The 22,236-nt window shown below is 52.0% G+C and overlaps 1 protein-coding gene and 1 long non-coding RNA gene across 2 annotated transcripts; one reads left to right on the forward strand and one right to left on the reverse strand.

The window, feature by feature from the left end:
• Positions 1–463: 463 nt before the first annotated feature.
• LOC111859631 (uncharacterized) lies at positions 464–15,464 on the reverse strand. The gene is made up of 5 exons (XR_011982607.1): positions 10,886–15,464; positions 10,661–10,798; positions 10,216–10,318; positions 9,905–10,077; positions 464–963 (listed from the first exon to the last, which is right to left on the reverse strand). It is a non-coding gene; the product is annotated as an uncharacterized lncRNA (long non-coding RNA).
• ctsl.1 (cathepsin L.1) lies at positions 6,546–9,903 on the forward strand. Its single transcript, XM_023842471.2, has 8 exons — positions 6,546–6,865; positions 8,029–8,171; positions 8,296–8,493; positions 8,571–8,762; positions 8,846–9,011; positions 9,115–9,220; positions 9,452–9,563; positions 9,686–9,903. The coding sequence occupies exons 1-7, from the start codon at positions 6,766–6,768 to the stop codon at positions 9,549–9,551; spliced, it is 1,005 nt and encodes a 334-aa protein (XP_023698239.1). The 5' UTR covers positions 6,546–6,765; the 3' UTR covers positions 9,552–9,563; positions 9,686–9,903.
• Positions 15,465–22,236: the final 6,772 nt, after the last annotated feature.

Here is a 22,236-nt window from a genome sequence, read left to right on the forward strand (position 1 = left end):
ACACTCGCTCTCAGAGATATCCTACTCAGCCTCAGTGTCGCCACCTCCTGGCCACCGCTCTGCAGCACACTACCGTCACTCAGGTTCCGCCTACCCCTTAAGCTCTTAAAAAGAGCCCTAGCAGCGTCCTGCATTCCGCTTCCTGTGTCTGATCCGTCCTCCGTGGCCCTGCTAAATCCGAGGGGGGGGGGCTACAGGGATGAGGTAAGGGTACCCTCTGGTGCATTCCTGCATGTCACAGACCACAGCTTAGCCCCCCCCCCACCATGTTGACTGCCATGTTGTTCTTGAGCCCCCCCCCCCCCCAGTGATAATGACACCCAGCAACCTGACAACAAATCTGTGCAGGACCCCCCGCATGGCCGACGACCCAGTGTTCTCCAGGCTATTATTCTGGGAAGTGTGGAGCACCGGTTCGGGGTGGGGGGGGGTTGTCTGTGGGAGGGAGCTACATGTCCTTAGAGTTCGTCATTTATCTGCGATTAACCTGGGGTGTCCATACGTCCGTGCCTTTGCATTTTCAGATCTCTGATTGATTGGTTAGGCGGTTTTAGAAGATGGGGGGGGGGGGGGGTGAATCATTACTCACTTGCAGTTCTTCTTTCGGTATGTCTGTCACTTACTGTGTCCAGCCTAAAGTAACATTTTAGCTCAGCACAGATGTCTGTGTGGAGGGTTATGCAGGTACTTGACTCTCATTTTGAGGTGAATCATTTTAAAATAAATACTGGACCCATCCACCCATCCATCCACCCACCCATCCACCTTCCAACCACTTACCTTGGACAGGGTCATGAGAGGGGCCTGGAGCCTATCCCATGCTGGGTAGGAGGCCCATCTGTCACACACACAATCCAGGTTGTAATAGAGGTGCCAGCCAGCCGATCTGCATGTCATTGCATTCCCAGAGGAAGATGGAGTAGTGTGGCACATTAGAGGGGAAGCGCCCTCTGCTGGTGCCTCCTTAAATGTACAAGCATTGACCACAGGTCAGTATTTAACCAGGTTAACGGTACATGTAAATGGTAAATGGACTGCATTTATATAGTGCTTTTTACTACTCTTACGAGTACCAAAGTGCTTTACAGTTATGCCTCACATTCACCATCCACACACACATTCACACACCAGTGGCAGAGGCTGCCATGCAAGGCGCCAACCAGCTCACCGGGAGCAATTTGGGGTTCAGTGTCTTGCTCAAGGACACTTCGATGGAGTCAGGAGGACCCGAGGCTCGAACCTGCAACCCTCCGGTTGCCGAACGGTAGCACTACCTCCTGCACCACCATCGCCCAGAATGTGAGATTTTCAAAAGCAAACAAACAAGAGGGCATGACTTTATGCCCCCCGTTTGCTGAGATGAGTTCTGCAAATGAAAATAAAGGCTAGTGGAGATCATGTGACCTTTGGGGGTCATGTGACCTGAAGGCTGCCATTTGATCCCTTTGGCCAGGGTGGGGGGATCTTGAATGGCAGTTGGTTTTATTACCTTGAGGTTCATGGCTGAGCCAGCCCATGCCTCAGCTCCCACCCACCCCCACCTGAGCTGATTACCTAGCCCAGGTGTGCAGCTGGAGGGACAGCGCAAAGACGTGGACCCCACCCCCCAGCGAGACAGGACAGCGAGGACTGCTGGGTTAAGCAAAGTTGTAAAGAGGTGACAACGAAGAAAATGCAAACCATTTAGCGCTTGATGCTCTTTGCACCGTTATACAGCCTCAATACCCATCCTGTGACCAAGTCAGTGCTGCACGCAACACAACAGGCGACTCTGCGTGACTAATCACATGACCGTGCATAGCAGGGCCAATCAGTTTGTTCATTTCTGCTGCCAGTAAATCATATGAGCTAAAGTGCTGTTAATTCACATGATGGTTTACTGGCAGTTTATACAGCTGAAGTGCGATCAGATGACCGGCAGACCTTTGCAGCATCTCCCTCTAGGATTCTCACAATCCTCCGTTTCATGGTTCTGCTCCCATTTGCTCACAGGATTGTGACCATTTTCCAAACAGGCTGAAAACTCACCTTATGGAATTCCCAGATAAGGCAAAACACTGAGATGTTTATGGCTCTTAAAGTCAGAAAGTAAGTGCTGTTTTCTGATTTTGTTCTGTGGACAATGAGGCTGAGCATCTGGCCCACACACGGTGAGGTGTGTCACCATTGATGAGACTGCGGGGGTTCACAGGGCTGAATCATGGAAGGTTCCAGAAACTCTACAGTTTTCCATCTGGGGGAGCCATGCAACAGCCCATGTGATGTGACTCAGATCTTCAAGTAGGGTGCCACCTCGGTTTAACACGCTGAGAGAGACACTGCTCACACAGAAACCAAAACTTCCGCATACTTCCAGCCATGGCCTGAACGTGGAGGTCCTGGAGGTTTATCTCAGAGCCCAAAGGTTCATCTCAGAACCTGGAGAATCATCTCAGAACCACACTCCTGGGCATGCTGACTTTTGTTTTTTAGGACATCCATGCATGCTGGATCTCTACTTCTCCACTTAGAAGATGAGCTCTTGATGTGTTACTTCCCAACTCAAATCAGCCAAAGGCCCAAATTGTTAACCACCATGAATCCATCAAGCTCCAGACTCTACCTTGAGGTATTGTTAGGGTTAGGGTGAGGTTAGGGTTACTGCTGCTTTGAGGGTTAAGGTGAGGTACTGAACACAATGAGACTTTGAAACCACTGGCCATAGCATTTCATACAGCATTGCCTCTCTTACTTTCGGGGTTCCCCAGGGGTCCGTTTTAGGCCCGGCTCTGTTTGTACATTACGTTTGAGAAACACGGCGTTTTGTTTCATTGTTACGCAGATGATACCTATATTTATCTTTCCTTTGATAAAAAAAAACTGCAAACTGAGTGAAGCACTTAGTCGACTGCTAAAACAATATTAAACAATGGATGTCGCAAAACTTTCTCATACTACATGACAATAAAACTGAAATCATGCTGTTTGCACCATTACGTGTAAGTTTCATGTGAAATCTACCACTACTGTACCTCATTATACACAGGAGTTTCACCAAAATCCATTTCCTGCCTTCAGTTGTGCAGAATGTGGGTGGCCGGCCTCTGCCTGGCGCACGCAAGCGTGACCATACCTTTAAATGTCATATGTGCCCCAACACTGACTGCATCTTCATCACATCTGAACACCTATTTACTACTACTGGCTTTTAACAATGTACAAGATGTGTGATCTGTTCTTGTAGCTGTAGTTTTTATTGTTTTATGTATACGATTGTACTGTTTCTTATCTGTACATCACTTTGGTCAGCTGCTGCCGTTTCAAATGTGCTTTATAAATACATTTGAAAATTGAGTTCAAGTTCAAGTAGTTCATTGTCATATAGATAGTAAAAACACAATGTTCAGACTACGCAATGAAATTCTCACTTTGCCGTATCCTTGTACACAACGGTAAGTAAAGACCGTGGCACGTCAGCCAGCTCCGATGAGTGAACCCTGGGCCAGCTGCCTTCTGGGGGTTCGTTCTCCTCAGAGCCATGCAGGCGCATGCCCTGGGACGCCGCCTGGGCCAGCTGCCTTCTGGGGGTTCGTTCTCCTCAGAGCCATGCAGGCGCATGCCCTGGGACGCCGCCTGGGCCAGCTGCCTTCTGGGGGTTCGTTCTCCTCAGAGCCATGCACACCTCCGCCGAGGACACAGACAGTGGTGTGTTCAGCATGTCCTCTGTGGGCGGAATCCTGCCCTGTCAGTTGGTGCTGAGGGCCTCAAATCGAGCATAGAACTCATTCAACTCATCTGGGGGTGTGATTTCGCTGGTTATGATCCCCTGGCTCTTCTGCTGATATCCTGTGCCACGTGCATCGGGAATAAGCAGTGGTGTAATACCCGAGCAAGTAGCATAGGCATACTTTCCAGTTCATCCAGTAGGATATCCACTGGGATAGGAGGTCTTACAGTGTTTGGTGAGAATAAAGTTCTCAGTGTATGTGCTTTGATTTGAAAATATTCTGGCAAAACTTTTTGGTAAAATCCTCTGGATATATAAACAATTAAGAACCTTTAGTGTTTGATGTAGCACATGGAATGTGAATTACTGCCCCCCCCCCCCCCAGCAGTGTAGGGGCCTCCAGCTCAGTGTCACCACCCACTGCCTCGCCAGCCAGCCAATCATTCAGTAGATGTGCCTCCCCACTCTACCACCAGTGTGCACTCAGATCCACAAGGACCTCACGATTTGCGAAGCTGCTGGTGTCCAACTGTCACTGGCTGGGCTCACTCACAAGCACCTGTATTTACAGACCCTCACACCGGACTCACTCACAAGTACCTGTATTTACAGACCCTCACACCGGACTCACTCACAGGCACCTGTATTTACAGACCCTCGCGTCGGGCTCACTCACAGGCACCTGTATTTACAGACCCTCGCGTCGGGCTCACTCACAGGCACCTGTATTTACAGACCCTCACGCCGGACTCACTCACAGGCACCTGTATTTACAGACCCTCACGTCGGGCTCACTCACAGGCACCTGTATTTACAGACCCTCGCGTCGGGCTCACTCACAGGCACCTGTATTTACAGACCCTCACGCCGGACTCACTCACAGGCACCTGTATTTACAGACCCTCACGTCGGGCTCACTCACAGGCACCTGTATTTACAGACCCTCACACCGGACTCACTCACAGGCACCTGTATTGACAGAACCTCACGTCGGGCTCACTCACAGGCACCTGTATTTACAGACCCTCACACCGGACTCACTCACAGGCACCTGTATTGACAGACCCTCACACCGGACTCACTCACAGGCACCTGTATTTACAGACCCTCACACCGGACTCACTCACAGGCACCTGTATTTACAGACCCTCACACCGGACTCACTCACAGGCACCTGTATTTACAGACCCTCACGTCGGGCTCACTCACAGGCACCTGTATTTACAGACCCTCACACCGGACTCACTCACAGGCACCTGTATTTACAGACCCTCACGTCAGGCTCACTCCCAGGCACCTGTATTTACAGACCCTCAAGTCGGGCTCACTCACAGGCACCTGTATTTACAGACCCTCACACCGGACTCACTCACAGGCACCTGTATTTACAGACCCTCACGCCGGACTCACTCACAGGCACCTGTATTTACAGACCCTCACGTCGGGCTCACTCACAGGCACCTGTATTTACAGACCCTCACGCCGGACTCACTCACAGGCACCTGTATTTACAGACCCTCACGTCGGACTCACTCACAGGCACCAGCGTTTACCGACCGTCACGCTGGGCTCACTCACAGGCACCAGCGTTTACCGACCGTCACGCTGGGCTCACTCACAGGCACCAGCATTTACTGACCGTCACGCTGGGCTCACTCACAGGCATCAGCGTTTACCGACCGTCACGCTGGGCTCACTCACAGGCACCAGCATTTACTGACCGTCACGCCGGGCTCACTCACAGGCACCAGCGTTTACCGACCGTCACGCTGGGCTCACTCACAGGCATCAGCGTTTACTGACCGTCACAGCACCAGGAAGCATTTTCTGAATAGTGAGCGAAAGTGCATCTGCCTGCCAGTAAAGCAGGGCATGCTGTGGCTTCTCAGAAACCATGTCAAAAACAAGTCAGATGTCAAATAAACTTGAGAGTGTGTGTCAGCAACAGGGAATCGAGTCGATTTTTAACATCCGCAGGCTGCCTCCAATACCTCAGCCCGGACATGTGATGTTTACTGGTTGGATGACAATGACACTTGTTTTTTCAAACAGGTTTTGCAGGTCCAACCCTGGGCTAGTGACATCACTGAACACAAAATCATCCCATATGGCTTTTAACCAGCAAAGGTGTGGTAGGCACACAGGGAAACAGGGGGCAAAAGCAGATGTTGCCATGCAAGCCTCTTTTTGATTTTGGCGTGTCATCTGTGGAAAGTGTCTAAGTACACAACTGCAGAAACAGCGGCATGTTCTAGGAAAGGAGAGAGCGGCTCCCTGGTGAGATCGGAGACAGGAAACCCGCTGAGGGTTACAGAGGCGTTGGAGTGCGTGACGCAAGCTGCCCCCCCCCCCCCCACCCACAATGAAAAACAAGAGCTAATCCTCCACATGATGAATGTAAGCCTCCAGCATTCAGACCACAGCTCAACCAAGTGTCCCCCCACCTAATCAGGGTAAACCTAACCCAAACCCCTCTGAGACAGAGAGTCTACAATCGGTAGCAGAAAGCCCACATTTAGGGCTGATAGGCTCAGCCTGTAACGGCTGGTCCAAGGCAGTTTGGAGAAGCAGCCGACATGTCAGTGTGGCAGGGAGGGTGGGGGCCGGGGGCCTGGGACCAGTGGGGGTGGGACGGCAATGGCAGGTCAAGGCCTCCTGGGTTCTGGTGGAATCTGGCCATGCTGATCCAGGTTTGAGTCCAGCACATATACAGGAGTGTAATCTGTTAGTGTTTAGTCACTTGTGGGAACTTAATTTCATTTTAAAGAGGAAGTGTGTCTTATAGGGAAACACCCTCCCCCATGACCTGCAGTCTCAATTCTCCTACAGAAACTTTCAAACTTGAATAATAAAAGACTCCCCCGCCTCACACGCTACCCCCCTATGTTTATGGATTTACGAGCACCGCCTGACCAGCAGTCTGCCATAAAGAGACCCGGCTCCTCCGCGGCCACGTTAACGCCGCCCTCTGCTTCATGCCCCAGGTCCTGGCAGCGTGTAGATCGCTCTGACAGCCGCCGACTCGCTCACACGTGCCGCACACACACGCCCTGCCCGAGATGAAGGTGCTGATCGTGGCTCTCGCCCTCTGGGGGGCATCCTACGCTGCCAGCCTCTCCTTGGAGGACCTGGAGTTCCACGCCTGGAAGCTGCAGTTTGGTGAGACCCTTGTCTTCTGAAGTCTATGAGCATGTTACCTGAGAGAGCAGTGAGCTGCCTCTGTTTGGGAGCCTCTCTGTGTGGTTTGGGGTAAGGAAGGAATAGGCGTTAAAGACAAGCAGATTTCCCTGTGTGGTTTAGAAGTTTGCTCCTATTTGACTGAGAAACACAAATGTACCCATATCCTTGCTTGCGTCTTTGTCGGTGCCAGCGTCTGGGCCGTGGTCATGCTCATGGCCATGTCTGCCTGCCTTGTATCACTTTGGGCTCACTCACAGGCACCGGCGTTTACCGACCGTCACGCCGGGCTCACTCACAGGCACCGGTGTTTACCGACCGTCACGCCGGGCTCACTCACAGGCACCGGCGTTTACCGACCGTCACGCCGGGCTCACTCACAGGCACCGGCGTTTACCGACCGTCACGCCGGGCTCACTCACAGGCGCCGGCGTTTACCGACCGTCACGCCGGGCTCACTCACAGGCGCCGGCGTTTACCGACCGTCACGCCGGGCTCACTCACAGGCGCCGGCGTTTACCGACCGTCACGCCGGGCTCACTCACAGGCGCCGGCGTTTACCGACCGTCACGCCGGGCTCACTCACAGGCGCCGGCGTTTACCGACCGTCACGCCGGGCTCACTCACAGGCACCGGCGTTTATATCACTCTGACACACGCAGCCGTGCTTCGCAGGCCGGCTGCTGTGGGCAGAGCTGCTCTTTCCATGCCTTTGCTTGTGACACTGGGTAGCGAGTGCTGAGTGGCAGGCGGCATCACGGAGGTAAACAGCCAGGGAAACATGAATATTCATCTGCCTCTCGTGCTTCTTAGACCTTTTTTATGATGTTAATGTCAAACACATACAGCCCAATGCTGACAGCAAAGTGGTGGCAGGCTGCAAAGTTCACCCCGACCCCTGGGAATCCAGGTAGCGATAACAACTAATAACTGAAGCAGTAAATAATGAGCAATAGAAAGGAGCATTTCCTGGCTTCAGCACAAGCCAGCTTTACCTGATGAACATTCACCCTAAAACAGAGACACCCTGAGATACACTGGTTCGATCCGCCGGCCCGGTCGTGATTGGCTGAAGGGCTGACCAAAGAGGCGCTCTTCTCCTGGGAGGGTTAGTGTTGGGATGTAACTTGGCTACCCCCCCCCAGGAAAGGTGTATGACTCCCCTGCTGAGGAGGCCCAGCGGAGGCTGACCTGGCTGTCCAACCGCAAGCTGGTCATCGTGCACAACATGCTGGCTGACCAGGGCCTGAAGAGCTACCGGCTGGGCATGACCTTCTTCTCTGACATGGTAGGGCTCTGGGGGCTGGGCTGCAGGGCCCAACAGCCCACTGTGGGTGGCGGGGCAGGTACCGGGGGGGTTATATGTCAGAGAGAGCCCAAAAGTGAGGGGCTGACCCCACCTCACCCTGCAGGACAACCAGGAGTACCGGCGCACTGCCTTCAGTGGCTGTCTGGGCTACTTCAACGCCACCCTGGGGCGAAAGGGCAGCTCCTTTCTGCGGCAGGTGGGGGGCCTGGGTCTCCCCAGCGAGGTCGACTGGAGGACCAAGGGCTACGTCACCGAGGTCAAGGACCAGAAACAGTGCGGCTCCTGCTGGGCCTTCAGCGCGGTGAGATGGGGCGTGAAGGCGGTGGGTGTGAGTGGGGGGTGTTTGGCTGCCTCTGACAGCGTACACCCCACCCCCAGACTGGCTCTCTGGAAGGCCAGACCTTCAGGAAGACCCAGAAGTTGGTGTCCCTCAGCGAGCAGCAGCTGGTAGACTGCTCCGGTGATTATGGCAACTTCGGCTGTGGCGGGGGGCTGATGGACAATGCCTTTAAGTACATCAAGGACAACGGGGGTATTGACACCGAGGAGGCGTACCCTTACGAGGCCATGGCAAGTGCCCCCTCCCTCCCTACCCCGTCCGGCTCTCCCAGGACAATAAACAGGAGTAGTAACCCCTCAATCCCCCCACCCAGGATGGGAAGTGCCGATTCAAGCCGGATGCCATCGGAGCGACGTGCTCGGGCTATGTGGACGTCCCCGAAGGCGATGAGGCCGCACTGCAGGAAGCTGTCGCCACCGTGGGACCTATTTCTGTGGCCATCGATGCCGGTCACGTCTCCTTCCAGCTGTACAACTCAGGTGAGAGTGTCATGGGCTGACAGAAGACTCCCTCCACCCCTCTCCCATATCACCCCCCACGGGCATACACGACGAGCGTGTCCTCTCATACCGCCCCCTGCAGGCATATACAACGAGCCCGAATGTAGTAGCAGTGACTTGGACCACGGCGTGCTGGCGGTCGGCTACGGAACCGAAGACGGCCAAGACTACTGGCTGGTGAAGAACAGGTAGAGGCTGGTGGCTCCGGTCCCTCCGTTAGCGTAATTACACTGATTTACTGTCACTTTACCCAAAGACAGCAGTGGTGACCTTTGACCCAATGCCACACAGTCCCCAGTCATTAATCAGTGACTGTTTAAAGTGGAGTAATGACCTCACAGGCTGATATAGGGGCTGTGTGCCCAGATGCAGGGCTTTAGAAACGCTGATTCACATGGGCGTGTGTGTGTGGCTTTCAGCTGGGGTCTCGCATGGGGTGACAAAGGCTACATCAAGATGTCCAGGAATAAGCAGAACCAGTGTGGCATCGCCACAGCCTCCAGCTACCCTCTGGTCTGAGCACAGCCACAGGTACAAATATTAAAATACCGCTTGGCTTCCCTGAAGGCCAAAAGTATGGGGTGCGGGAATCCCTGCAGGGACACCTCTGGGGATACCTCCTCGCGGTGACCTACGTGTTTCACCTCCCACAGGGAGGAACCGGGCAGAGGTCACAATGGAGATATGGAGAAGAATAATTAACATCAATACCTCACGGCTTCCCAGGGCACAGAGAATTTACCAGAACATCCACTGTGAATGCCGCCCAGTAGTGCATCGCAGCATGACTGGATACTTGAGTTTGCAGTAATTGCCGTAAATATGTGTATATTAACACAAAATCCTGACCAATAAAACTGACATGATCTGACCTTTGATACTTTCATCAGTCATTCTTTGGTTAGGCTGACGTCAGGCCGTCCCTCTGTCCGGAGAGCCTCACGGTGACGTCAGAAGGGCACAGAGATGCCAGGAAGGGGACACCGAAGCCCCTGTGAGCCTCAGAGGGCTCTCTTAAGCCGGGACGGCTAACGTGGGCATCAGCCTTCACGCAAAGTAATGACAAAAACTTTCCATTGGGATAAGGAATGGCTCTGTCTCCATGGATACCATCATAACTATTGTGCTGAGCTATGGCCACATTACGCGCTTAACTGGACGCACTTTGGCACGTGTGTCATACCTGTTGTCACGTGTGCGTTGCTCAGTGCTGCCTCCTTCAGTTTCTTCAGGTTATAGTATTTCGTATAACAGAATTCGTCCATCTGTTTTTCCCATCACTTACCCTGGTCAGGGTAATGGGGGGAGGGGGTATCTCAGAGCATGTGCGCGAGCACACACACACACACACACACACACACACACACACACACACACACACACACACACACACGTTTGTATGGGTATAACCCAAATCCCTACAATGACAACCTTAACCCCTACTCAGCCCCAACCTTAACCATAAATAACCAAACCTAGCACCAGACTTTTGGAATTAAGTTTTTTGATGGTCCCCATAAATGTTAAAATAAAGTTTTTTTTTTAATCATATTTGGTCCTCACAGTGTAATATATACATATTCCACATGCACGCACACACACGCATAAGTCCCTGGCGGTCTACTTGCATGCTTTTCTGTGCTGTGCAGTCCGCCTGCATGCCTTCCTGTGCTGTGCAGTCCGCCTGCGTGCCTTCCTGTGCTGTGCAGTCCACCTGCGTGCCTTCCTGTGCTGTGCACCTATCAGTCAAAACTTGCCAGAATATGCTGGAAACAGGGAGGAGTCAGTTGCTTCATAATCATTTGCCAGCAGCAGACAGATGTTGCCTCTTTGTCCAGTCAATTACTACTTACAGATTTGCAGGTGGGCTACAAGTAACAGTGTGTTAGCCACATTCCGACGGGGAGCACGCTTCATGGTCTGGCCCACATGGGAGCAGAAGATGGAACAAAGAAACGGGGTTTATTTCAACCAAAAGACCTAACAGAAAGGAACAGGATCATGGCAGATCAAAACTGGGAGTACAGAACACAGCTGACAAGATGGGCCACAGACAGGATTGACATTAATAGCAGGACTGGGAAGCACTTTTATACGAGGGAGCAAAACAAAAGGCAGCTGGAGTGAATCACCCAGGGGCAGGAAAGAGAGGCAAGACAGACGTGTAACAGGTGTGGCTCGTTAGAGGGAGGGTCAGATGGCGAGGAGGGCGTTACATATTGTTAGGAGAATAATAACAAATACTAATACTATACTGCAAAGAAGAAGGTAAGAACAGTGATAAACAGGCAACTGAAAACAGGGGTTTTACACATTTTAGGGCATAAACTGTTTGGCAAACTAAGAAGAATAGCAAAGACTAGAAGCAGTGCTGAACGATGGCTGTTAGGGAAGGGGACTGATGAACTGCCCAGATCTTCCAACCAATGGCTTATGATGAATTTCCACATTGACAAACATGCTGCTTTGAAAGAAGCAGCTCATCTGGCCATGTGCAAAGTCCTAGGAATTTGGCAGCACACAAGAATAGCACATCAGCGGATAGAGTCCGGGATTTGCATACTGATGAAGCTTTATGATGCATATGCAAAGGCAACAGGCCCATTTTCATCTGTAAATTATGTAAAGTATGTATTTTATCATAACCTAACAGTGGGCAGACAAACAAAATTAGAGCTGGGGAGGTCATGTCTCATGAATTTAATTTTTTTGACCATCCTGGTGAACACGCTTCATGGCTTGGCCGACATGCCTGTGCTGCTACAGACAGACAGGCACTCCCCGCGCTTCATGGCCTGTGCTGCTACAGACAGACAGGCACTCCCCGCGCTTCATGGCCTGTGCTGCTACAGACAGACAGACACTCCCCACGCATTCTGCCTCCTCCTTAGGAGACTTGTACATCTTCCTTTAAAAGGCTGCTCTCTTTGCTGTTCATCCTGCTTCCTATCATGTAACAACACTGCCCCCTTCTGTACCCACATGAACCCTTTAAGAATTTGTATCTCCCTTTCCTTTGTCCAAGCCCTCGTCTAAGGAGACTAGGGAAGGCATTTTTTTCAGATCCAGGGGTGCAAGGGTGATAAACTCTATGGAGACAAAAAAACACAGTCTTGCATGCAGAAGGGGTACATAAGCTGCTAGGATGGGCTTGCGGGAGAGAGAGGTCACAGTCACAGGTCAAAGAGGTCACAGGTCAAAGAGGTCACAGATCAGCATCCCAGAGACAGATCTGAGATTTCAAAATCTACAAACTGGTTACACTGCTCTTAAAGTAAAAACATGGTGAACAACACATACTTGCATTTTACCTTGTTTACAGCTGCACTTTTAATGGATCCCCTTCAGCTTGAACAGCAGAAAGGTACAACAACGGTTACCCCAACAAGTAGCAATGTTTCTAAGGGCCATTTACTCTATATTGCATCATTAGGACTTCAGTGTAAGACACATACATCATAAAATATTATCATTTGTTTTTTACTTTGCATATCTAAATCAATTTGTTCCATGGTGGGCAGGAAAGACGCCTTTCCATCTCATCTGTATGCCGGCTGCTGTACCACTGGTCTGGTTAGGGTTTCCTCTGCTGCCCCTGGAGGATGGGCTCCCCCTTTGAGTCTGGTTAGGGTTAGGGCTTCCTCTGTCGCCCCCTGGAGGATGGGCTCCCCCTTTGAGTCTGGTTAGGGTTAGGGCTTCCTCTGTCGCCCCCTGGAGGATGGGCTCCCCCTTTGAGTCTGGTTAGGGTTAGGGCTTCCTCTGTCGCCCCCTGGAGGATGGGCTCCCCCTTTGAGTCTGGTTAGGGTTAGGGCTTCCTCTGTCGCCCCCTGGAGGATGGGCTCCCCCTTTGAGTCTGGTTAGGGTTAGGGCTTCCTCTGTCGCCCCCTGGAGGATGGGCTCCCCCTTTGAGTCTGGTTAGGGTTAGGGCTTCCTCTGCCGCTCCCTGGAGGATAAGCTCCCCCTTTGAGTCTGATTAGGATTAGGGCTTCCTCTGCTGCCCCCTGGAGGATGGGCTCCCCCTTTGAGTCTGGTTAGGGTTAGGGCTTCCTCTGCTGCCCCCTGGAGGATGGGCTCCCCCTTTGAGTCTGGTTAGTTTGGGCTTCCTCTGCTGCCCCCTGGAGGACGGGTTCCCCCTTTGAGTCTGGTTAGGGTTAGGGCTTCCTCTGCCACTCCCTGGAGGGTAAGCTTCCCCTTTGAGTCTGGTTCCTTCCTCCTGTCACCTATGGCTTGTTTTCTAGGGGCTTAGGGCAGGGATAATGTAAAACACAATGTAATGTATTGAAAATGTGCTATACAAATAAAATTGATTTGAACTGAACTGAAGTTTAATCTAATCACTGGCATTAAACGCAGATTTCAGGGGATAAAAGCTGTGCTGATCCAATATACTGGTGTGTGAAACTGGATCTTATGGCGCCCCCTTCTGGCGAGCGAGGGTATACGCTGATTTAAACTGCGCAGAGAAGTCGCGAAATCACGTGTCTTTGAGTGTTTTCAGAGAAACATAACCTTGCGAAAGGGATTTTTGTTACTTAAACTACTCCACAGGAACGTTGGAAGATTTATTCCGTAAAATGCAAACGATAATGGTATTAATGTTATAATACATACAGCTCATATAGTCCAGTAAGTTTAATGGCTATTAACCTTATTATGAAAATACATATGCAGATTAATGAGACACAAATGACAAAACTGACTGGTCTGGTTTATGGGAGCCTGGAGTAAACCGCGTCTTTATCTCAGTAATAAAGTCTGTAACGTCAGGGTCTTAGTAGACGTCGCCACGGCAAGGAGAAAACGTCAGGTACCTATTAAGCCAAGAGTTTAGAGACAAGGCGCACTCAAGCGAACTTGGCCGACAGCCGCGCATGGATGTGACCCGGCTGGAATGACCGGACTGGCTCCGGATCACAGAGCCTCAAACCGGATAAACTGGATAAGCGCCATTTACATCAAAGCCCTAAGCCTGTTCTCGCAGCAGAGACTCCGCTGTAAATGTCTGTGAGGCTCATGTGATCTTTCTGCGAGAGCGTTTTGGTGCTGAGGGAGCTTGCTGAATCTGACGTTGTGGAGCAATCATTATTCATTATTTTTTAAACTGTATTTTGCATACATATACATATAAACCACTTATCCGAATATATAACTGCGCCTTTTACCGTCCTCGGTGCTCTTGGCTACACTCTCCTTTCCTCGTTGCTCAGACTTCCCACATAATATTTTAAATTATTAATATTGCATCTACCTGCAGCTAATTTTCAACCTTTCTGTCAGTGTTTACCCGATTGATTCCCGTCCGCTGCAATTTTCACTCTCAGCTTCTATGTTGTTATTTACAGAAAATGCCTTCACGGAAATGATTGCCTTTCCTTTCTCGGGGAAATGGAAGACATCTGTTTTAATCATGGGCAAACAGTTGCCCTCGATGTAATTAATGAAAATGTATTTAGCGATTTTAATGTGCCCTTCTGAAATGTCACATTACCTCTAGTTCGGATAATATTTGCCCAGAGATTGAGAAGAAAATGAGTTAGGAATTAGTGGTGGGTAATCAGATTGTGAGCGAAAGTGTGACCTTCACCTCGCCTTCCAGCCGTGGCGGGGGTCCGCCCGGCCTCCGTCCTCTTAAAGGGACCCTACCCGAGGAAGATACATCCCCTTCTAACTGAGACGCAGCTAAGAGCTAAATCCTGATGCAAGATGTATCGGTCGTTCGTTTATTATAGTTTAGTTAAGTGTTTAACATGGCACCTTCGGATACAGCGAAGCGTGGGGAGCTTTTAATTGATGCAACTCACCCCCTTACCTTCCATCCACACACACACACACACACGTTTGTAATCATATCTTTGTGCGAACTGTCCTTTCATGTTTATGGCCATAACCCTAATCCCTACAATGACACCCTTAACCACCGCTCAGCCCTAACCTTAACCATAACCATAAGTAACCAAACTAACTAAGACCTTCGGCACTTTTCGTTTTTTGATTGCAGTCACAGATTTTTACAAAATTGAGTTTCCCCTTGTGGGGCCCAAAAAATGGTCCTTACAAGGTCAAAAAAACATTTGGGGACATTTGGGCCCCACAATGTAATATATAGGCTACACATCCCCACATACATACAATTACACATATATACTGATTCCGTCAATTTGGCAGCACTAGTTACTCATTGCTTGTGATGATGGTGAAGCTGTACCCCATACACGGTCTCCTGTTTGAAGACCAGCATGCTGACAGAATTCTGACCGTTCAGAAGATCAACCTGCCTGAAACCTTAAACCAGGCTTCAGGGTTACGTCACAGTTAACTGGAGCCACCTTATTGGACTGATAGCGGCTTTCGTGGTCTTTGTCACTCTACATTACATTGGTGGCCTCCAGTGGCCACACATAGTACTGCACTCAGCTCAGAAAATTACAGACACCGGAGGTTGTAGAGTGACCAGCAGTCCGCAGCGGGCACCTCTGCTGCTGCGGGGTTGGGGGGTTGGGGGGTTGGGGGGGGGCGCAGACAGAGGGAGAGAGCGAGCCGTGTAAATTAATTGGTTTTGTTAAATCCCCCCTTGAACGGGAAGCTGTTGCAGTCTCACAAAAGGCCATTACAGGCAATCAATTTAAATCTGTTTTACCCGTCCCACAGAAACCAATTAGGAAATTTAATTTTACTTTTTGATTTACAGCATTTACACATACAGGGTCCAATCCAGTTAAAATGCTGAAGAAAGAGAGGAAGGCTGGGATGCTGGAGATGGACCAAAGCCTGTTGATTGAATCGTTCAGGGAGCGGATGGATGAAAGCCTCCCTGCTTTAATGAATACAGCTGCAGAAAACAAACACACCTAATTGCTGACATGAAGACAAAAGCAGGAGTTTTCCTTCGGCTGTCTGGTACAGGCTCCCGGCGCAGCCAGAGAGGGAGCGGAGGTGCAGGCGGCCCCTTGATTCACAGTGCCAGCTGTGTCCCTAGTTTGCCAGCTGCATTTCCCCCTGACAGATTACTCCAATATGTAAGACCTTACAAAATGAGCCTCCTTAAACTCTTAAAAACAGCTCCTTCAGTCAGACACTACATCCTGTTACTCTGCCTCTGAACAGCAGCATATTTCACCACCAATTACGGCATTCTGCCCCCCCCCCCCCCCCTCACCTCCCCTGCATACACCTGACAACTGGCATCTCCCTAATTTGCATTTCTGCTTGTGAACTGGACTCCCCAACAGTGATTGTGAAAGGATGATGCAGTGTTTCACTTCAGGCACTAGATGGAAGCATATTGTTTACTAAAGGAAATGGGTCTGGCACTGGCTGCAGACTCACAGGAAGGCAACACTGGCAGCCGTAGTGTGACCTCACAACATTAAGGAACGGCCTGTTACAGCAAGAAAGTGTGACAAATGGTGATGATGTAACTTGTATAACAAAAATAACATGCTATCAGAATGCTTTAGCATGTAACAGTGAAATATAGCTGAGTTGTTGTTAGGCCATCTGTTAAGATGGAATATAGAAGGAGGGAACAAGTGAACAGCAGACAGAGAGACACACACATGTAAGATGGGCTTGTGTCTCCATGCTGCTGACTCTCCCCAGTCCGCTGGAGCCTCACAGCGAGTCCTGACACGCCCCATGTGAGCCAACCCCTCCATTGCTAAACACTCTGTCTGCTATGCTGGGGGGGGGGGGCATCGTGATAGTAATCCCTGCCAGGGGCCCTCATGTTCACTTTGATCTCACAGGAGCCTCAGAGCCTTTCTGGAGACTGCTGAGGTATCTTCCTATCATTCTGAAGGCCTTGCCCTCTACACCAGCAGAAAGGGCTTATTTTCCACAAGCAGCAAACAGTGGAGCTGATATACCACTGAGCTATATCTACACCTCCTCCATCCTGATCATGGTCATTCTCATTAAGCAACAAAGTCTATTAGGCGATCGTGGTAATCAGAAGGGTTCTGAGAGCGAGGTTTAGTCCGGGATAGTGTTTTGTGAGTTTGTTTACAAAGTTGTCTTTACACCTCTCCCAACCTGCTCTTGGTAGAGTAAGCTGTCTGCGAAGGGCAGCCACCTGTAGCGGTGTCCAGGGAGCTGGGGGTTAAGGGCCTTGCTCAAGGACCTGCAGATGTGCTGAGTGTGGGTTTGAACCAGCAACCTTCTGATTATAGGCACACAGGCTTAGCCCACTGAGCCACACGCTGCCCCCATTCAAGACATGGACACATATGGTCGGCGTCCCATAATGCAACGCAGCATTGTGAGTCGAAAAAGAGGGCAAGTGGTGTGATGCAATTTGAAGGCTGGGAGGTCAAGTGGGGGGGGGGGGGGCAGTGGAAGAGGTGAAATAGAGAGAGAGAGAGAGAGAGGGCAAGAAGAGAGAGGACAGGAAGGGAGAGAGGACAGAGAGAGAGAGGGAAGTGAGGTAGAGCTGGGAGCTGCTTTGACACACCATGACTGCTGAGAGGGCATGATGCCAAAAAGCAGAAACAGAGCAGCTACAGTGTGTCACTCGAACCTCCAGCCGCAGGGTAGCACCCCCCACCCCCCTGCTTTGTCCCACCGGGCACACAACTGCTCTCAGCTTTCCTCTTAGGTGTGAACCATGGACTGTTTACACTGAGATTATCATGGGTGGCGTGTCAGTAATACAGCCACCTGCTGATTGGAATAGCAGCATGAAGGGGCGGGGTCAGAGCTGACCAATCAGAAAGCGGAAGGTGTGACCCTCAGGCCCTGAGCCTGGCCCGCCGAGTGCGGTGAAGTTGAACACACTTCAAAAGAACAACAGAAACGCATCAGAGCATCACTGTTTCGAAATCCATTCTGTTTGGAACGACAGGAAAGACCAGAGGGGAAACGAACTCAAAGCAGGGGAATTGCAGGTGGGGGAGGGGGCAGGGGGGGGGGGGTCTTTGTTAAAAATGGCAGCTGTTCTGTGATCAGTGTGGTTTAATCTTTGCTGTTATCGTCACCACATAGAGTTACCCCTTTGGGTGTTCCTGTCGAAAACAAACAATGATACCTCCCCAACCCTCGCTGGGCAGCAGTGGCTAGTGGAGGTCAGGGTGGGGAGATCTGGAGGGAGATGGAGGGAGATGGAGAGAGATGGAGGGAGGGAGAGAAAGAAGCCAGAGTGTCAGGCACCATTAAGGGAGGATCTGCAGCAAGGCGGGGTGGGGGGTCCAGGAGGAACGTGACTTAGTAGTGAAGCCCAGGCAGGTTCAATGCCAGGGTGCCAGGCACGTCCCCACCATCCTGGCACAGCTACAGATGGGCGTTTTGCTTCCTGGCACAGCCTGATTTCTCATGCTCTAATTGGCTGTGATTTGTCATGCATTAACCAGTCTGAGCCCTTGTTCTCCTTTCTGCAGACCTTGTTGTGTGTGTGCAGTGAGTCTGGTCTGAACAATGGAAGTGTCACAACGTGATGGTACTAGAGGTACTGAGACAGAGCCCAGGAAGCTGGGACAACCAGCAGTTAGTGGCAGTGCTCCTCCTGGTGGAAGATGCATGCTTTTACAAGTGTGTCTATGACAGGCAGAGAGTGTGGCTGTCTCTGTCCAATCGGAGAGCCCGTGATTATGTTGGAGAATATTATTAGTCTATAAAGCCAACATTCCTGGCACTTGGGCTCCTCTGATTTGAGCCAGGCAATGGAGGAGCTGCTACTGATGCACACCCCCTTGGACAGAGCAGATGCCCTGGGTGTCTGTGCCAGAGGAAAAACCACAGAGGCTGGAAGATGGAAGTGCAAGGTGGCATCCTTTTGATGCCACAGGAGGGATCATTGAAAACACACACCAATGAGACCAATGCATAGGAAGTCAGAGACGTGCAGGTCTGGAAGTACGGCACTGAAGAACAAAGTCGTTACCCTTGATTTCAAAACACTCTGAGATGCATTAGTGCAGCTGAGTAATTACTAGAAGCTCGATCAGAGAGATCTGCTGAACAGGGGCTCCGAACGGCAGGGTTCACGCTGAGCTCCACTAAACGGAGCCTGAGTCAATTGCGGGCGAGCAAGCCGGAATGGCCGGCTCACAGGCTGCTCCTTTGCTCTGCCGGATCTGTACGCTCGCGCAGGAGTCATCATGCTCCTCACGGGCCTGTGCTCCGCATGGGCGTGTGCTCCTCACGGGCCTGTGCTCCTCATGGTCTGGCCTTCCTCATATGCAGGCGCTCCTCACGGGCCTGTGCTCCTCACAGGCCTTTGCTCCCCATGGGCCTGCGTTCCTCACGGGCCTGTGCTCCTGACGGTCCGGCCCTCCTCGTGTGCAAGTACTCCTCACGGGTCTGCGCAGGTGCGTGTGTGCCTGCGTATTGGTGGGGACCAGATGGACGGGGTGATGACAGCAGCAGGCGTGGGCAGTGTGTCGGGGGGGGGGACAGGGCGGGGCACAAAGGTGACTCTCAGAACACTGTGGCGCATTTTGCAGGACCAGATGGTGGCAGTACAGACCCCGCCTCCTGCTGCTCATTTACGTCACCCTTGGGGCTGGCCTGCCAGGCTCAGCGGGTCATCCTCCCTCTGGGGAGGGGCTACAGAACAGTGACATAACCGCACCCAGCGGGGCGAGTGAGGGCTGTACCACTCATGACCAATGGAGGCACCCAAGTCACAGACCTCCTCACAACCTCCTCCATAACGCAGGTAGGACATGGCAAGTAGCAGAGCCTCACGTCTGAGCCATCCAGCCAATCAGGGAGGAGGACTTTTTTATGCTTGTTTTTTCCCGGTTTTTCTGGTTAGTTCCTGCCATGTCGAGTGCGTCTCCCCTTCCCAGATCACGTCTCCCCCTCTCCCACGCATCAGTCTCTGCTGCCCCCCTCCCTGCCTCATCAGGCTGCCATTGTGCAGCTCATTGGGGGACTAGTTGGACAGACTGGGCAGCGGCTCATGCTGCCTGTCATCAGCTGATGTTAGCGCTGGTTGCTGATTAGCCGGCTGCTGATTACCTGCCCCCCCACCCCACTGCCCTGTCAGCCTCCATGATGGGACCTGAACCCTCCAGGTCGTCCCTGGCCCTTCTCCTCACACCCTTGTCTGCTACAGGTGGGAAGGCAGCTGGCAGGAGACCTGGAATCCCCTCAGGAGGTCCACAGGTGGAGACCCCCAGAAGAAGCCCCAGCTGTGTCTGACCAGTCCTCCTCCCCAGCACCTCAGTGGCATTTCATTTTGCTTTCACAGATCTGGACTCTTTTCTAGAACCTTCAGAAGGAGGCCAGGAGGGCTGTTTGAATAACCAGTGGTTCTCCTTTTTCTATGCCTCTCCTCCATTCTTATATTAATCCCCCGCTCAGCTCTTCCTATTTAGGAGGACACTTCACACTGACTTATGCTGCTGCTGCTGTGTTTTTCTCCCAGTCTGTGGGTGGAGCCTACAGAGAAGGTGGGACTGCAGTGGGCATGACCTGCAGAGAAGCTGGAACTGCAGTGGGTATGACCTGCAGAGAAGCCGGGACTACAGTGGGCATGACCTGCAGAGAAGGCAGGACTCCAGTGGGCGTGACCTGCAGAGAAGGCGAGAATGCAGTGGACGTGACCTGCAGAGAAGGTGGGACTACAGTGGACATGTCCTGCAGAGAAGCTGGGACTGCAGTGGGCATGACCTGCAGAGAAGGCGGGACTACAGTGGGCATGACCTGCAGAGAAGGCGGAACTGCCATGGGTGTGACCTGCAGAGAAGGCAGGACTCCAGTGGACGTGACCTGCAGAGAAGGCGGGAATGCAGTGGACGTGACCTGCAGAGAAGTTGGGACTGCAGTGGGCGTGACCTGCAGAGAAGACGGGACTGCAGTGGATGTGACCTGCAGAGAAGGCGGGACTGCAGTGGACGTGACCTGCAGAGAAGGCCGGACTGCCATGAGATTGGACTGTAGAGAAATTGAGCCACCCTAGCCCTCCTCCCAGGTCTGTCTCTGACCGTGTAGGCTGTCAGTGGGGTACTTACGCACACAGTGACCTTGCTACCCCACCTGAGGTGGTTTATCATCTGGCTGTGAATGATAGCTGTGTTTTTTTGACAGGGGCCACTGGCAGACTTGATGGCTTCAGCGATGACAGCATTACGTAATAAAAGCTACAGTAAAACATGCAGTGTCATTTCGTGCTTTTAATGAGAAGCCGGGGGAGCAGTGCCCAGACACCTGCTCGCGACTCTGTGGGAACAGATTAGCGTGACTCACGGTTGTCACGGAGACCAGTCGTCTCTCATGGGCTTGATCATCTGTGGATGGTTTTTCAATGTAATCCAGAGTCGACTCTCAAACACCCGAGATCCAAACCACCCTGCTCTGCCCCCAGCCCCCCCACCGGAGAGGAGTCTGCATCTCCCATCTGAGGAATAGGTAATTAATTAGTTAGGTCTTCCACTTCAGGCTGTAATGTCTCTTATCCCACTGCCTAATGAGGCAGTACAACTTTCTGCACATTAACTTGGGGGGGGGGGGGGGGAGGAGGGTGCATTTTACAGACCACTGGAGGGGGGTTGCACTACACATGTAGGCAGCATATTTTCCAGGGGTTTCTCTGACATGTCTGTGTCCAGATGCTGGGCTGACATAGATTAGCCAGCAGTCCAATTAGCTGTAATGGAGTGTGCTATGTGCCGGCCTGATAGTTGTGGACAGAGCTGTGAGCGCAGGCCGTGCTCTGTGTCCATCACTGCCCATTTATCCCGCTACAGCGCAGGCCGCGCTCCGTGTCTGTAACTGCGCATCTATCACGCTACAGCGCAGGCCGCGCTCCGTGTCCGTAACTGCGCATCCATCACGCTACAGCGCAGGCCGCGCTCTGTGTCCATCACTGCCCATTTATCCCGCTACAGCGCAGGCCGCGCTCCGTGTCCGTAACTGCGCATTTATCCCGCTACAGCGCAGGCCGCGCTCCGTGTCCATCACTGCGCATTAATCCCGCTACAGCGCAGGCCGCGCTCCGTGTGCGTAACTGCGCATTTATCCCGCTACAGCGCAGGCCGCGCTCCGTGTCCATCACTGCGCATTTATCCCGCTACAGCGCAGGCCGCGCTCCGTGTCCGTCACTGCGCATCCATCATGCTACAGCGCAGGCCGCGCTCCGTGTTCGTCACTGCGCATCCATCACGCTACAGCGCAGGCCGCGCTCCGTGTCCATAACTGCGCATTTATCCTGCTACAGCGCAGGCCGCGCTCCGTGTTCGTCACTGCGCATCCATCACGCTACAGC

This window comes from Paramormyrops kingsleyae, chromosome 14 (genome assembly GCF_048594095.1).
Source record: "Paramormyrops kingsleyae isolate MSU_618 chromosome 14, PKINGS_0.4, whole genome shotgun sequence".
Lineage (NCBI taxonomy): Eukaryota > Metazoa > Chordata > Actinopteri > Osteoglossiformes > Mormyridae > Paramormyrops > Paramormyrops kingsleyae.